The sequence below is a fragment of the Eublepharis macularius genome, chromosome 5 (assembly GCF_028583425.1).
Source record: "Eublepharis macularius isolate TG4126 chromosome 5, MPM_Emac_v1.0, whole genome shotgun sequence".
Lineage (NCBI taxonomy): Eukaryota > Metazoa > Chordata > Lepidosauria > Squamata > Eublepharidae > Eublepharis > Eublepharis macularius.
Genome location: NC_072794.1, coordinates 127,632,680 through 127,649,726, shown reverse-complemented (window position 1 = coordinate 127,649,726; position 17,047 = coordinate 127,632,680). Strand labels below are relative to the sequence as shown.

Sequence of the window (17,047 nt, the reverse complement as noted above, 5' to 3'; positions counted from 1 at the left end):
TTCAAGTCTTGTAAACACCAAAGTGTCTGTTCCTGCACAGTATGGACACTGCCAGGCCCTGCTTTTTGAAGATGGCTTCTGTCGCAAACCCTTTGCTTTCTCTAGCTGGTACTGTCCTTCCCCTATTTTGAGATAAAATTTTCCTTTCAAAGCGTATGAAGCTGTTTACTGGGATGGGAAGCCTTCAGTAGAATGGTTGTGTTGTTAAAGCTTTAACTTCCTTTATTGTCCCACCTTTAAGGAATGTATACGTTGTGATGTTTCCCATCCAGGTTTAAATAGAGGGAAAAACAGTGGTTTACATGTCCCTTAGAAATGAAACTGGCACATGAGGCTTAAGGGTTTTAAAAAGGAAACAAGGTTTATTTACATGTAGGTTGGATAGATAGGAAAGTAGGCAGGTACTTAAAATCTGGAGTAAGTAGGAGATTTTTGCGCAGATTACTTCACTGGCAAGAGAAACAAAACACTTGATATGGTTTAGTTTCTTAGGTTGCTGATTTAGATGAGAGAGATTGGTGTTATCAGACTTGATCTCTTTAAAGTGCTTTCTTTGTTTGACACTTTTACTGCAGACCTCAGGGTACTCCACTGAGTCAAAACCCTTTTCAGATACTGGGCAGGAGTTATACCAAAGCTATAACCTTGTTCGATGTATTGTCGAAGGCTTTCACGGCCGGAGAACGATGGTTGTTGGGGGTTTTCCGGGCTGTATTGCCGTGGTCTTGACCACGTGGTCAAGACCATGGCAATACAGCCCGGAAAACCCCCAACAACTATAACCTTGTTCCTTTGGCTGAAGGGGAGACTCCTTTCTACTCACTTCCTTTGCCCACTACAAGTTCCTAGACAGTAAAATTTAGTGCTGCCTGTCCCACTTTAGGACAAGGACTAATAGTACTGCATAAACTTGATGTTTTTACTGTAAGGGTACACTTCCCCCTTTTTTCCTCACATAGAAGATTCCCTGGCTCACCTTCTCTGGTCAGATACCAGGCTCCAACTCTCTAACTTTTTAGTTAACTCCAACTGTCAAGCCCTCATTTTGTTAGTACCGTCAACTCATCATTCTAACACCAACTGCCATTCTCTTTCTCTAGCTACAGAAGGGGGAAGAGACATGCAAATCAACTTCCCTTCCTGCTTCTGTTTCAAGCCTTTACCTGGCACTTGCTGGATGCAGCATTTGGCAATCCTAACATTTTTATGTCAATTCCATTACAGCTTCTACTCTGTATTACCCACAATCTCATGAGGTAGCCTGATCTCTCTGTGTTGGCTGCTGCTAGCTTTGATGAATTAATGAGATCAATGTATCCTTTCTTTCTTACTTACTCTATTCTTCTGACCTATAAATCTGAAGAAGTGGTCTTCAAACACAACCGAAAATATGAAGTAAGGAAGAATTCAGGCCAGAGAAGGTTAGTATGTAAGCTACAGAAAATCTGATTTCTTATAAGTTACCTGAATTCTCATGGCCTGACCTAAAAATCTGGCTAAAATGAGTAAATTTTCCACTCTTGAGTCTGTTAGCAATTTAGAAACTAAAATATCTAGTGTAGACTCTGTCCAGTGTAATGTCAGGGGGTTGAGCCATTTCTGTCTCACCTTGTTGTACCAAGGACTTGAGATGGGCATGATCTGGATTACGATTAAAAAAAACCCACGATGATGGCAATCTCCCAATCATTACCTGGTGGATTGTTGTCTTCCACGGCAAACGATCCAGCAGTCAGGACTCCAGGGTGATCGTGATAGGACCGGGAAGCTAGACATTCAGCCGCCAACAATCTGTTCCCCTGGCAACGGAGGCAGGGGAATGCCTGAGCTCTGTTTGAAACTTGATAATATTTCCCCTAGCGAGGAAAAGCTCTTCTCAGTGTTAACTCTTTCAAAAACCCCTTGCTTTGAGACCAGCTATCAAGCTGTTTTGTGCTCCTCTCCTGAGTTCATTCAGAGCTGAAAGAGTTAACTGAAAAGAGATATCTCTCTCCTCCTGGCTTCTCAGCCCAGTGCCTGCTTTTTCCAAGAGGTTGGTATGTGATTTGATGTTTCATTTGTGTTTTTCCTATTTAAAAAACCATAGGATCCGCGAGGATCCGTGTGGATCCTGGTTTTACTTTCTTCCTGTTTAAAATATGCTTTTGGAAGACTGGCTGCTTGCTTTTAAAATTGGGTGAGATGGAGGATTCTATCCCTGCTTTTTTTTAAAAGCTGGCTGAAACTTGTTGACGGGGTCTCTCTCTCTCTCTCTATTTGGAGGCAGGGACAGGTTAAAAACTCCCCCCCTCTGCTCTAAGTGCATGTGTGTGTGTAAGAAAACGCTGGGTTAAAAACTTTCCCCCCCTCTGCTCTAAGTGCGTGCATGTGTGTGTGAGAGAGAAAACGTCCCCTCCCTGAGGGGAGGCGGCTCGTCGCAGGGTTAAAAACTCCCCCCACCCCTCTGCTCTAAGTGCGTGCATGTGTGTGTGTGAGAAAACATCCCCTCACTGAGGGGAGGTGGCTCGTCACTGGGTTAAAAACTTTCCCCCTCATCTGCTCTGTGTGTGTGGGGGGGGGCGCCCCTCCAATCCCAGATCCCAGATCAGAAATGGGACTTGATCAGAGTGAATCGGTGATCTGGACTCGTCACCAGCGTGGATCCATGAACAGCTTGATCGGTATTTTTTTTTTTGGATTGTGCCCATGTCTACCAAGGACATTCAAATAAAACATGGGTTACAGATTCAGTCAGTCAGTCAAACAAGCCTTTATTGGCATATATAAAATATAAAATATTTAAATACAGAGACTCCATACAAAATGAGATTAAAATACAGATAGGAGCAGGGCAACAGTGCAGCTAAACCAGTACAGAATATTACTTGTCATGGCATATAGCCATGGCACTGTAGAGAAACTTAGCTACTATTTCAGTTATTTCCCCATTTGGGTTGTCAAGCAGGAACTGAACTTTAAAATCATCAGAAAACTTTGAAAGTTGGGCTAATATAGGATGTAGAAGATCCTGGCGTGGCGCCAGATAAAAAGGACACTAGAGAAGAACATGGGAAACAGTTTCAACACAGTCCATCAAACAAGGACAACACCTGCTATAATAAGGAATCCCATGAAATCTGCCAGATAAAATGGCTGAAGGAAGAACATTAAATCTGGCCAGAGAAAAGGCTTTACGTAAATTGGGAGCCAGGAGTTGGTGAAGGTATACTGCTGGGAAACTTACATTAGGGAAAATCCCCAAGTTTAGGGGAGAACAAGTTCTATTAGCAGAACTATAGAGAGTTTGGATTGGTCTAGCTGTTTGGCTTCTACAAACTAACAGGGCAAACTCCTTTGAAGCCAACTGATACACACACCAAAAGGAGATGTTTACATATACTAGCAAAGGAATGTTTTGATTGCTCCCCCCCTCCCCCCCCTAATTGCCTCTTCCCTCTCTTGCTCTTCTGTGTTTGTCCAGTCTCTGTATCAGGCATCTGACGAAGAGAACTTGATTCTCGAAAGCTTATGCTACAATAAAATAAAATTGGTTAGTCTTAAAGGTGCTACTGGACTCTTTTTGATTTTATAGAGAGTTTGTAACTCTAATCCCAAAAGACTGTATTTTATTTTTGAGAAGGCCTCAGACTCAGAAAGCAGGGATAAAGATTCTATAGATAAGTTCAAGGAACTTATTTTACCTTCAATACAGGCTGACCAACTAGAGTTGGCAAATTCCAATAATAAATGGTACGTATAACTGGGGAGATCAGAATTAAAATGGAGTTTCAACCAATATTTAATAGTGTGAAGCCATGCCTTTGTGGCCAACTAATTTTGACCGCACTCTAAGCATAAGGCAGCATATGGAACACACATAGGAACCCCCATGATCTTACACAGAAAGTTAGATTGAACACGTTCAACTGAATTGTCAATAGCATCAATCCAGAGCGGGGCCCCGTATAATAACTGAGCTCCAATTTTAGCATTGAAGGCTTTAAGAGCAGCAGGCACATATTGGTTACCTTGATCAGAAAAATAAAAGTGGGATATTGCTGCAGCATTAACTTTGGCTGTATTGATAGCCATCCTACGGTGAAAGGTCCATGTAGCATTAGATTGGAAATAGACACCCAGGTATTTAAAGTGCTTAACTTGTTCAAGTCTATTACCATTGACAATCCAGTTATGCAGTTTCCAGGAATTGGGGAGAACCAACACCTTAGATTTTTCATAGTTTAACTCCAGTCTGTTGGTCACACAGTATTCAAGGCAACGGTTCAATAAACGGTTCAATCCAACACAGGAAGAAGACAGAAGAACCGCATCATCCGCATATAATAACAAAGGGATAGAAACAGAGCCAAGTCTAGGACTGTGACCATCAACCAGTGACAAAAAAGGGGCAAGATCATTTAAAAAAAGATTAAACAATGGGGGGCTAAAATACACCCCTGCTTAACCCCCTTCTTAATAAGAATCCTGGGTGAGAGTCTCCTGAGGGAAGAACATCTGACCTGGCAAGACGTTGCTGAGTAAAGTCTTTTGATAAGAGATAATAACCTCTTATCTAGTGACATCCCCTCGAGCTTTGCCCAGAGAAGTTCTCTTGAGACAGAGTCAAAGGCTCCCTTAAGGTCCAGAAAGGCAATATACAGTTTAGATCTTTTCCTGCTCGTGTATTTATTAATCAAATGAGCAAGGACTAAACAATTATCCAAAGATGACTTCCCCTGGCGAAACCCCACCTGTTCTGGGCCTAATATTTTACTAGATGACATCCAAGTGCTGAGCTTAATTTGCAAGAATTTAGCGTATAGTTTCCCAATAACAGATAGAAGGCTGATTGGTCTGAAGTTAGAGGGGTTAAGATGACAACACTTCTTATAAATGGGAACAATAATCACATTGGTCCAGGCAGCTGGCATCTGGCCAGTCTTATTTACCATAGTGAAAAGAGAGGCAAGCAGAGGGGCCCACGGGTTACAGATTCAATAACACCCCAACTACAGCCACAATATCTATTTGAGAAAGGCACACCCAAAATGTGGCCTTCAGAGACTGCAGAAGGTAGTGCATTTAGTCTTGCAAGCATTTTGTTCATCTATAAGAGATCAGTGCATTTAGAGCACATCCCCCTTTCTAATGCCAGTTTGGTGCTATGATCTTCCCAGAGTGGCCAGAATATATGTAACACTGTACTGTATCTTCTTTGTAAGTCATACTGGATCATATTCTGCTAGTGGACACATCTGGTAGAAAGAACGCTCTCTTTATTCAAATTCCTGAAGGGTAGTCATGTTTACAGCAAAAATAAACAGGAATCTTGTTGCACCGCTCCAGCCTTAAGCTTGTGTAGAAGAAAACTAAGGTACTACGAGGGAGGATGCATTCAGAAAAATGTCATTATAATTTCAGATCCAGGCTTCATTTGAGAGGGATTTTTACCATGACTGCTTATTTCTGAGTACGACATTTATGGTTTAGGATGTGAATTTTTTGGTATCTGGAGTTTTGGACCAGTATTTTCAATGAAGAATGTGTACAAGGATTTGGTATAGCTGTTTAGAAAGATAATGGCACCAGATCTGCACATAGCACAATTCTCCCTCTAATCTAAAGACCCCCTAAATTTCAAGCAGATTGAACCAAGAGATTTGATTTTACAGACCCTTGAAGTAAGGCTGTGCTTTTCAGCTCAGCCACACTTCTCTATTGATTCCTATGCAGGGAAGGAATGGTGAAGTGGCAGCCAAGCATGAGAGTGCCAGCCAGCAACCAGCATTGAAAAAGTACTGTCTGCATTCATTTAATTTTGTTATGCTTATAGTAACTGACTGATTTAAAAGGTTTACCTTTCCACTGAAAACTCTGCATTTACCATCCTTCTTTGTTGTGGTCTGTTGTTTGTTTCCTTTCACAAAGTGAGGAAGGCTTCCTTGGGAGAAAACCTCCCTGTCCTTTCCTGTCTCATAGCTCTGCTATTATTCCCTAAGGGGGACTTGGGGGGGGGGGGGGTGAGGCTGTTTTTTAACCAAATGACACCAAAATTGCAGGGCGGCCTGTCTGCTAGCTCCTCCCTCCAAGGCCGTCATCACACGGGCATCTCTTCCGTTAAATTTACAGCATATAGCGTCCTACCTGTTATCGGCACAGTAACGTTTCTTTGGGTCACCTAGCGGCTCTTTGCGCCACCAGCTGTCCACACCGAAGCACTCTGTTCTGTTCTATCTAACCACGCAGAAGCAGCTCCTCCCCCCCTTTTTTTATTATTATTCTGGCGTTTAATTCCACTATAACGGAATAACAGCATATAAACATTCCGTTAGAGCAAAACATTACGACCCTTTTGTTTTTCCAACTTTGAAATTATATAAATAGCCCTTTGCCCGCAGAAAACTCCCTGTCTGACGTGATCCCCATCACTGAAGACTCTGCCATGGCGATTGAGTCATTTTTACTTCAGCAGAAAGTTTGCATTGTGTTATGTCGTTATGGCGTTATAAGGACATAAAATAAAAAAAGGGGAGTCACAGGAAGAAATGAATTCTGGGATTGAAGGGAGGACATAGGACGTTGCGAGGCGAAATACATCGATGTGAGGCATTCGCACTGAGGCACAAAATAGCGCGACTATCAAACACAAAGCAGAAGAGAGAAAATCGCTACAGTGTTGGAATAAGGTGGGTGTTTGCCGGGAAATAGCGCCATTTTAGCACTAAATAAAAGCCCGTGTGACGACGGCCCAAGTATCAAGGGAATTGGACCAAGGAGTCCGGTTCTACAGGCAGCTGAACAAGGTGCCTCAGCCATTCTACTTGTAGAGAGAAAATGGCCCTGCCCTCAAAATGGTGAGCTGTTAGGTGAAAGAACTAGCCAGACTCAGATCTGCTCCCTGGATCACTCACTACCTGGGAAAATTGGAGATTCAAAGAAAAACAATACACATGCTGCTGCCGATGGTAGGACCCAACCATGAAAAACAACATGGATTTTTCAGCAAGGGGGTTTCATAATTCCCAAGAATCCTGGATTTATTTTACCATTCTAGAATATCATGTTAGTGACCTGAACCAGTGATTTTTGTGTATATTTTCAGCTCAGAAATTTTGTAATGCACATTCCTAGATACCACAACACTACGGTTTATTTCAGCTTAGAGATGGATCAGGGGAAAAAGGCAAGGGCAGCATGCAGGCTCTTTAAATAAACCCTTGCTTGCCTGCAGATGATATTGTGTGCCTATACACTGGCACTGTGAAGCCACCAGCTCCCTTCCCCCATTGGTCTCCTGCAATCCCCCTCCTCCTCACTTCAGCTGAGGTGGAAGTAAGAAGGGCAATTTACTCATTCTTTGATATTCAGAACAATTAGGTGTTTGGTAGTCAAATTTATAAAAGATTCATCGGCCATAGTCTCTTCCTTTTGCATCAGCATAGCTCCCTAAGAATCTCTCTCTTTAACTTCCACCCCAGAGTACACACTTCTATGTACAACACTGCACTGTTATATTTTCTATTCATCCCACGTACTAATCTGGCCATACTGATCTATGCTTTTATAACCGTGCAGTTGGATTACTATAATGTGGTCTATGTTGGATTAACCTTGAAGACAACCTGAAAAAAAACTGCATCTGATTCAGAAGATGACGGCTTGAGAGACTAACCGATACTTACATTGGCTGCCAGTTTGTTTCCGAGTCCAATTCAAAGTGTCTGTTATGGCCTTTAAAGGCCTTTTTGGCTCAGGAGGACCCACATGTCCACAGGATCATCTCCTCCCATTTGTCCTCATGTGTCAACTACAGTGTTCAGGCTGCTATCTACTGGTTGTTCCACCACTTGATGTAGCCATCCTGGCAGCATCTAGTGCCTATGCCTTTTCCATTGTAGCTCCCACTTTGTGGAATAGGCGGAGGAGATGCTATCTCTAGAAATACTCAGGAGGTGCTGCAAGCCCATTTTATTTGCAACAACTTCTAATGAGGCATGGACTCATGTTGGGTGGTGGTGGTTATTTTTATGTTTACAATTGTGATTTGTAAGTCATGCGGAAATTACATTTAAATAAATAAATAAATAGATCTCTTTCTTCTTTTCCTTCTTTGCTTCACAAGTTACTCTTTATCTTCCTTTTGTACATCCTCCTTAATTTCTACCCACTTCTTTCTATTCCTTCTGAGTTTAGCAACTAGAGCACACAAGGCTTTCGCTCTTCCAGCAACTTGTTGAATGAGTCTTAGATGCAGGTGGATCATGGTTGGTTGGTGCAACAGGCTGGAAAGAATAGCACTATTATATTCCTCCATCTAGAAAGGGTAGAGGCAATGCACATAAAAGCCTACTCTCCTTCTAATCCTCCATTTTGATGTACTTGTGTGGACATTAGAAGTTCCTGCAAAGATATGGGGACATGTCACAATAATAGGTGTTGGGCTGCAGGTAGTTATTGAAAGCCACAACTGACCCACATCTGCCAAAGAGAAATATTTAGGACAAAGCCTGCTATAGCTATTGCTAGAATTAAAACATCCAATCTTATTCTGCACACTGCGTAAAAGATTTCAAAGTCTTTATTCTGAAAGGTTTATGTGAACTTGAGGGTTAAACAGCTGGTAAATAACCAAAAACAGACCTAAATAAGAGAATTCCAAAATGAAAACTTTGCCAAAAGGATTTAATTCACTGTTTTAAGTTCCTGGTTTACTTAGTATCGGACTTTTATGAACTTGGGTGTATAAGGCTTTTCCAGGCAACTCTTAGAAGTAGTCTCCCAAGCTAAGGCAGTGACAGACTGAAAGGTATGGGTAGGGCCAAGGAACAAGGCTGGGTCTGCAATAATGAGACAAGCCAACACCCAGTTTCTGAGCTGGAATGTTGGCATGAAGGCCAAAAGAGCAATAACTTTCTTTCCCCCAGGAGTCTGGTCTTGCTGTGGGCTATGGCCCTCTGAGGGTCCTGGAAAGCACCCAGATGGAGCTCATTTTGTCTCTGGAACAGGCCTTAGGAAATATAATAGCTAACAAACTTGGTGGGGTAGCAGTTAAGGGACACAATTGCTCTGAGAACTGCGGTGAGGATTTCTTTCCCCACCCAAACTCAGGTCTGTAGAGAGAGGCATTACACATCTCACATGGCAACTGGCTTCCTCTTGCCTTACTGAGTGCGACCTGAATCCAGGTGAAAAAACTCATGTGGCAGCCACTGGGGAGTCTTCTGATGCAACTCTTCCTCTGTTTCAGAGGATTGGCATTAGGCTTAATTAGATGTTTGTGAAGTGGCCAGATGAAAAGGCAATGCATTCCCACCAAGCAGAGCAGTTTGGTCTATGAGATCAAAGATGGGAAGGAGAACAGGGAGTTGTACCTGAAGCAGGATTTGTTTAGCACAGTGGCAGCATTGCATGGATGGAAGAAACGAAAGCATGCAGGTTGGGGAAGATTCTGTAGGAAGAGTGGAAAAATTAAACAGTGTAATGAGGCTATATTGGAGACCCAATCAGCAGCTCCCTAGTTCTGTCATGTGCACTGTCATCCTACCTGTCATGGTGGGCAGCCTTGGCATCGAGGTCCTGTCCAGTGAGTGCATGACCAGAGGACTGAGGTGCTGGCTGGGGATGAGTGTTGGCTCCCCTCGCAGGCCACTAATACCTTCACTTGTCTTGTGAAAGTGAATTGCATAGCGTAGATGCCACCCCTGAGCTGTCGGGTGCCACAGGCAAGGAGGCTGGGGGGGGGGAGGGGGCGGCCTGGGGACTGTCAAGCCAGTCCCAGCTCCAGGAGGGCTTGAGATGACAGTGGGGCTCTCATCCATGGTGGCAGGGCACCCTGCTGCAGACCCTGTGCCTAGGCCCCCCACTCCCAGCTTGAGGAGGGAAGGTTGGAAGAGATGGAGCTGGCAGGTTGGGGACGCAAACACAGAAAGAGACAGAGATGTGTGGGCAGCAATGGGAGAGGCATCTGAGCCATGAGCCCTTTACGACCCTTGCTGTGTGGCAAGAATGCCTGTCCTCTGGACTCTTGGCATCAGTGAGTCCCTGGCGGCAGTGACCATGGGGGATCCTGAGCCATGGGAAGACTCAACATTCTTTGAGGGGGCAGAGTAGCACCACCAGGAAATGCAGAGGGGGCTGGCAGGCTGTTGAAGTGGGAAGACCAAGAGCTGGGTGCTGCGGGTTCCAGACCGGAGGGGGATGTAGGCATGGGGCGTGGGGTGCAGGCATGGGGCCCTCACCCTGCTCAGTGCATTCCCCCACCCTCTCCACCATGTGGGTAGCGATCAAGAGGGAGTGGCTGGAGACCCACCATGGGTGGAGGGAGCTGTGTCCCAGAGTCATGAGAGTAGGGCTGGGTTGGGTGCATCTGTAGCAGCAGTTGCAGGCCACCTGGGGGATCTGTAGGCTTGCCACCAGCCCCCCTTCCATTCCCCTGTCTGCTTGGGTGGCCCTGGCCACATTGTGAGGTCATCCCCAGTGATGCAACTGGACTGCGGGGAGGCCTCCGCACTGGTAAGCACATCATGCTCTCAGGCAGATTGCAAAACCCTCCTCGTTCACCAGGGCTTTGCACCCACTTGCCATTCCTGCGGTGTGCTCCAAGCCCATCTTGGCTGGGACCCCCTAGTGGGTCCTTCCTTTGTGGTGGGGCAATTGCTGTTGGGAGAACTTTCTATTTTCAGCAAAAACAAAGATGTAGTTTTATCAGTTACAAATGTAACCAGTGCTTCTGATATTTCTCCTATAACCCAGAATAATGTGGTATAAGTCTTGGCTCCCTATTCTCTGACTGAACAAAAGTATCTTAAAGGGAAAGTGGACATTTCTCCAAGGATAGAATTGCTCATAAATCAAGGCATTTCCAGTCACAAGATTGTATATTGGATTATATAAAAGAATTTTAGAGTGCTGCTCCTAAAAATAACTCCCTGTCTCCCCCATCCAACCTAGCTCACCAGTTTTTTTCCAGCTGCTATGTTCACTCAAATTGAAGTCAGTCTTGCACCTGTAACTGCATCAGGTTAGACATTACTTCCTCCAGTGCTTTATTCCTTAAGAAAGAGGTGCCAATACTCCTGATATTTGCTGCCTTGGGAGCTCAAGTCCACCGGCACAAAAAGGTGCCAGTACTGCAGAAAGTTGTGCTGGTACTGCACACCAGTGCATACCACCAGAAAAAAACTCTGACTACTTCTATGTATCCCCTTTGTAAAACCATCTCAGCAAGTTAAGAAACAACTGAAGCCGAAGTAACAAAATAGCTTGAGAAATAAGCTGTCTCCATGATGGGGCAAGGCATGGCACCTTTCCAGACAATGAGACTGATGGAGGCAAATCAGTTGATAGGAGACATGACAATGTGGGTGAGAAAGAGATTATATTTGGTATGATGAGATGACCATGGGATTGGTTCTGTCCAGTCCTTCCCTTACTGTCCAGATTGCAGAACCAGAGTGGAGCCTTTGCATTCCAAGTTGAAAGTTCAGGAGGGTAGGCAAAAATCTTGCCAGAGTAAGACTCTGCTTCCAACATGGTGCGTGAAGCAAGTCTGTAATGATGACCAGAACCAGATTTTTTTGTAATTGTTGGTTTTGGTTTGGATGGTTGTTTTGGATTGCTCTGTCTCACTACTAGTCAGGATAAAATTACTAAATTGCCATTTAATTAAATGAGTTAACAAGCAAATAAGCAATGGCTCAGGGTTCTTTCTTCTTCTTTTGCCTTTGGGAAAAGGAGCATTCCAGTCAAGTGGCCACCACATTCTTATTCACAGTAGCTGCTTCCCTAGGATGCTCAGGGAAAGCACTGAAAGCCATTTGAATGAGTCACACTGCTACTATATCCCAACTCACAGTTTCACACATGCATTGTAGATGTAAGTACACATGAGAAGGGATAAGGTAATTCCTGATGACAAGCACACTAGAGCCAGGGTGACGTAATGGTCAGAGTGTCAGACTATACCTGGGCAAATCCCTCCTTTCATATGAAACTCCCTGGTGACTTTGAGCCAACTACTCTTTCTCTCTCTCCCTCCCACCTTCAGCCTAACCTACCTCATAGAGTTGTTGTGAGGATAAAAGTGGGAAGGGACCATGGGGGCCCACCCTGAACTCCTTGGAGGAAAGGCAGGATTTAAAAAAACCAAACAAAAAATAATAATATAAGCAGTACCATGCCACTGAAAAACAACTCCACAGCTATTTCAGTAACAAGATATTAGTATGTTTAGTATCCAAAATGTCAGGAAATACATCTACATGCCTGGGCCTGTGTATGCTAAAGATGCAGGTGGAGATTGTCAATTACAAGCAGCATACAAATGTCCACTGCTTGTAATACTTATCCTTACAACTTGAGCTGCATATTAATAACAAGATGTATTTCAAGCTGGCATCCTGCTTTTCCACCTGCACAGGTGGCATTCTTCAAACAAGGTAGATAGTAACTGTCATTGGCACACTTGCAGAACTGGATTGCTTCAAGTACTCCATCTCAATGAGAAACTGCCTTTCCTTCTTGATAGCTGAAACAGACTTTTTTGAAGAACGGCATTGTAATTTTCAATACAACTTCCCATCCCAGTCTGCAGTTCAGCAATCCAGTATCCTCATGAAAACCCAGGAGAGTCACATATGCCTCAAGGTCATGGCACACCTCTTACAAACGTGGCCTTTGCAAAAAAAAAATGCATGAGGGTTGGAGCTGGGGAGAGAAGAAGGCTTTTTATGCTGTCCACTGGGTTTTTGGGGGGGGGGTTGAGAGGCGGAACCCTTTCCTCTTCAACAAGTCAATTTCTGTTCCAGCATCCAAGCAGGTTCCTAGGCATCATGGCACATTACATACATTGAAGGAAAATGGAGCATTGTGCTATTGCTTAGGCAACACACTACTGCTTGTTAAACATCATAGATCTCAAGTAACGTTGCCTGAACATTGTAATACAATTGAAAAACTTGTAAAAAGCCACTTTTAAAATCATTTTGTAGAGGAAGATAATTATATCCTGGCTTTCCTCATGGCTCAAAGTAGCATATAATTACAATTTAAAGCATCACAATTTAAAATTTACAAAATAACCCCCCAATAACTCCCCCCCCCCAAGATTTCTGCAGTCTATACATCATTAAAATCCCTGGCAAATAAAATGGCAGTTCAGTGCCTCCTGAAAATTTCCAAAGACAATGTTTTTACTTCACTTTAAGAAACCCATTACACAAAGTAGGAGCTACAACGGAAATGGCATGGGCTCCTGTTAATGTCAGGTGAACTACCTTAAGTACAAACAGCAGGTGGTAGTCTAAGGACCAGAGGTGGCACACAGGTACATATGTGAGGAGATGGTCCTTTACACACAATGCTCCGAATATGATCTGGGAGGATTAATCTATTATGTATGCACTCGGGCATTATATATGAAAAGCCACAAATTTTGAAGCAGTAGAAGTATGTGTAAATTCACCTTATGTTAAGGTTGCCAGATCTGGTTTGAGAAATTCCAGGAGATTTGGGGGTGAACCCTGGGAAGGGTGGCATTTGGAGAAAGGGGGGACTCCATGGGGTATGATGCTGTACAGTACACCCTCCAAAGCAGCCATTTTCTCCAGGGGCACAGATCTCTGTAGTTTGCGATCAGTTGTAATTCCAGGAGACCTCGCTCAACCTGGAGTTGGCAACCCTAACTTGAGCACATTCCTCTGTGCTTTTGCAGATTCCTCACTACACTTAATCTGTGCTTATTTGCTAAACCTACATAATTTAAACATAAGAAATACTCTGTGAGAACATAATACTAGAAAAAGAATGGAAATTCCCTTATGATTTTTTTTCTGATGTCGCAATAATACATTTCAAACAGATTCTTTTTCCACAAGTTTATTGAAACCAGTTTTGGCATTCCAATGATGATATCAACAGTAATTAAAAAAACATGAATAGGGCAGTTTCAATTCTCTCTGTTTTACCAGGAAGAAGCAAATGTCCAATTTTGCATGTTCAAGGCCTTTGCTGAAGTTTTTCATGTATTTATGCTCCTTATTATTTTTCTTCATTTAAAACAACAAATAAACAGCAGAGGGAAACCATTTCCCTGCCTTAGCAACTTTTTCAATGGCAGATACAAAATCAAGACCACAAAGGCTTTATCAGAGCTCCCGCTTTTGGCCTTGGCTAGCTGTGTAGTAAACGTCCCTCTGGTGGAGAACTCAGGGATTTTTCTTCCTGATTTATCTCAAGTAGTGTTTGCCTTGCATTTTGCTTGCACGCAGTGCAATTCTAAACAGAGTTACTCCAGTTTAAGCCCATTGAAATCAGTGGACTTAGACTGGAATAACTGCTTAGGATTGCACTGATCTTGAAGCAGGAGGATTGATAGCATTAACTTGTCTAAGTATGAATTGTGTGGACTGCATTTTATTGCTCTGTCAGTGAACTTCAGCTGCTCAAATACCGCAATGAGCAGAATCTGGTTGCTTTGTGAAAACCTGAAGAGGCATGGTGAACTGCAAAGAAGCATTGATGTCCCCACACAAGGCTTCTCAACAGAAACTAAGCGGGGCCAAAGCTATGTGATATATAGTACATTTTTTGTCTATCCCAAGTCCAGTCTTTTGCATCTCTAGTTAAAGAACCTCATGTACTGCCAATCTGAATCTCTTTAGCCCACACAGTATTAATACTGAGGCAAAACCAAAACTCTTTGGAAACATCAGTATTTTGGAATCCAGTAAGCAACATTCTGAGACCTCAGTGAATGCCACTTCTTTTCTCTATGCTCCAATCCTACTGTTTGGCAGCTCATTGAGCATTGAAGTTCTAGAGTGGTACCCTTGTGAACTTGTTTTTCTTTTTAGCTATCATTCATTCAGTGCAACTTCAGTGGATTCTCCTGTCTCAGATAAAATCCACTAAAATCACCACAACTATGCCTTGAAGACTGGCAACACTTTGGGTGCAGACAGGGTGAAGGGCTGTAGCTCATTAGCAGAGCACATGCATTGCCTAGGCAAGGTTCCAGGCTCAGTCTCTAACATCTCCTGCTGTTGTTCCAGTTGGGACATCCTGAGACCCTGCAGAGCTGCTGAGTAGGGTGTGACTCAATATAAGGCAGCTTTATATGTCCATCATACATATGTCTCTTATTTAAAGAGACTGTCAACTAAATGTCTTTTTAAAAAAATAGTCATCTTTTTATTTATTAAATCATCTATAGAAAATACATACAGCAAAAATTTTGTCTTGGAGGTGGATCTCATTTTAGAAGTCATCAGGATGTAGAGCACTGTTCAGCAAGTGAAAAAAGTTTAATCTTGTTACTTGCCACCAGGACACATGTTTGAAAATCAGTAAAGCATACCCTTTCTTTAAAATTTCATTTCTGTTATCAAGTTAGTCTCAGTTAAGAATCTACCTCCAGTGCTGGAGATATTGCTTAGGTGGCATTCTCCCAAATATTTCTTGTTAAACCAATATTTAATTCAAGAAGGACGATTGATTACATTTTCATCCCCACTTTTTGTGGAATTCAAGAGAGTGTCTGAGGAGGCATCCCATACAAGTGTTGCGATGCAGGCCTCCTTAGCAAGGTTGCTACATCTTTAAACCACAACACGAGTAAGGTGTGCCCCAAGTGAAGGTTGAAACATCTCTAGTAAGACCTTGTATTCAAGAACAAAATCATTTAGTCCATACTCCACCAAATACATAAATCACATATTCCAACAGACCCCATTTGGGAGGGGACAAAACTTTTGAAATCCAAAGCGCACTAGGATGAACAGGTATCTCCTTACACAGCATCATTCTGCTTAAACAGATAATGCAGCCCTGTGAATATGCATCAAATAATTCTTTCAATACTGCAAAACCATCTTCTCTTGTGGCCCACCATCCAGCCATATTTCTCCCTGTCCCATTGTGTTGTTTCCACTGAAGTCTGAGATGAGACCAGCGTTCAGTACTGCAGAGGTCCATTGAGTAGAATTGCATGCATTGTTTTTCTTTTAAAGGCTTTCTTTTTATCAAAAATTGTAATTAAAAAAAGTCTTCCTTGATCACACGCACAACACCAAACATAGTCTTCTTAAGGCTGTTTTTCCACATGTGCCGATAACAATAAATATGCATCTTTCAGTTACTGAGTCGGTCCTACAGGAAAGCATTTTCATGCAGCTGGCTGAGCAAAGCTGGTATAGTGGAATCCATACTAAAAAGTAGATTCTTAACATAGGAAAGAAAAAGAAAGAGAACTGAAATTTCAGGATGGTATGATTACTATATTATTCAGATACTGTTTACTTAAACAGATTGTAATAAGATATAATCTACAAATTGTCTAATTTAACAAAGATTCTCATCATTCATTGGAATTAACACTATGGCTTGGACCTTAAGTTTCCTTTCTGCTTGCAATAGGCACTTATGCTCATGGATGAGGGGAAGGGCAATTTTTGCTGATTGTCCCCCTCTCGCTGTAGCCTTCCACTTTAATCCTATGATGTATCTGCAGTATTCACTGACCCACAGGATCACCATTTCAGGAGGAACTGCCTGGTTACAGTCAGACTGGGAAAGTGGGAATGCCACTGTTTATGCAGCATGTAGGACCCAAGCCAATATGCATGGGAGAGGGGGACACACTATATGCTGCTCTGAAGTCTATTCCATGAGTTATTGATTTGTAATTTGTATTCATACATTGCTGATATCAGGGAATGTACATTATCTGGGGACTCAAAAGGGATCAGAAGTGATAGAACAGAATCAATAAAATGCTGTGACCTATCGACCCTGAACTTGAAGTACAAATTCTGAGGACCTTTGAATCTCTGTTCAAATGACTCCCTTTGATTAGAACTCTGTCTAAGTACAGGTTGCACAAGTAACATTGTATGGCCTTTAACATTCACTGGTGAGCACAATCAAACTTTGCTTTCTGTTGGTGAAAGATCTTTGCTTCATTTTCCTCAGCTTATATAAAAATATCCCTCTTGTCCTTCCTGTTTTCAAAAGAAAAATTCTACAATTTTTGTCCCACTCTCCTATTTGTTTTCTTATCTGAAACTCCAAA

At 42.7% G+C, this 17,047-nt stretch overlaps 1 protein-coding gene across 1 annotated transcript in view; it reads right to left on the bottom strand.

Annotated features, from left to right (window-relative positions):
• Positions 1-13,850: 13,850 nt before the first annotated feature.
• Positions 13,851-17,047, bottom strand: part of IGFN1 (immunoglobulin like and fibronectin type III domain containing 1) — a 58,266-nt gene continuing 55,069 nt past the window's right edge. The window contains exon 24 of the mRNA XM_054981183.1: positions 13,851-16,197. Within this exon, the coding sequence (XP_054837158.1) occupies positions 16,184-16,197 (14 nt within the window). The 3' untranslated portion in view covers positions 13,851-16,183. The remainder of the gene's footprint in view (positions 16,198-17,047) is intronic.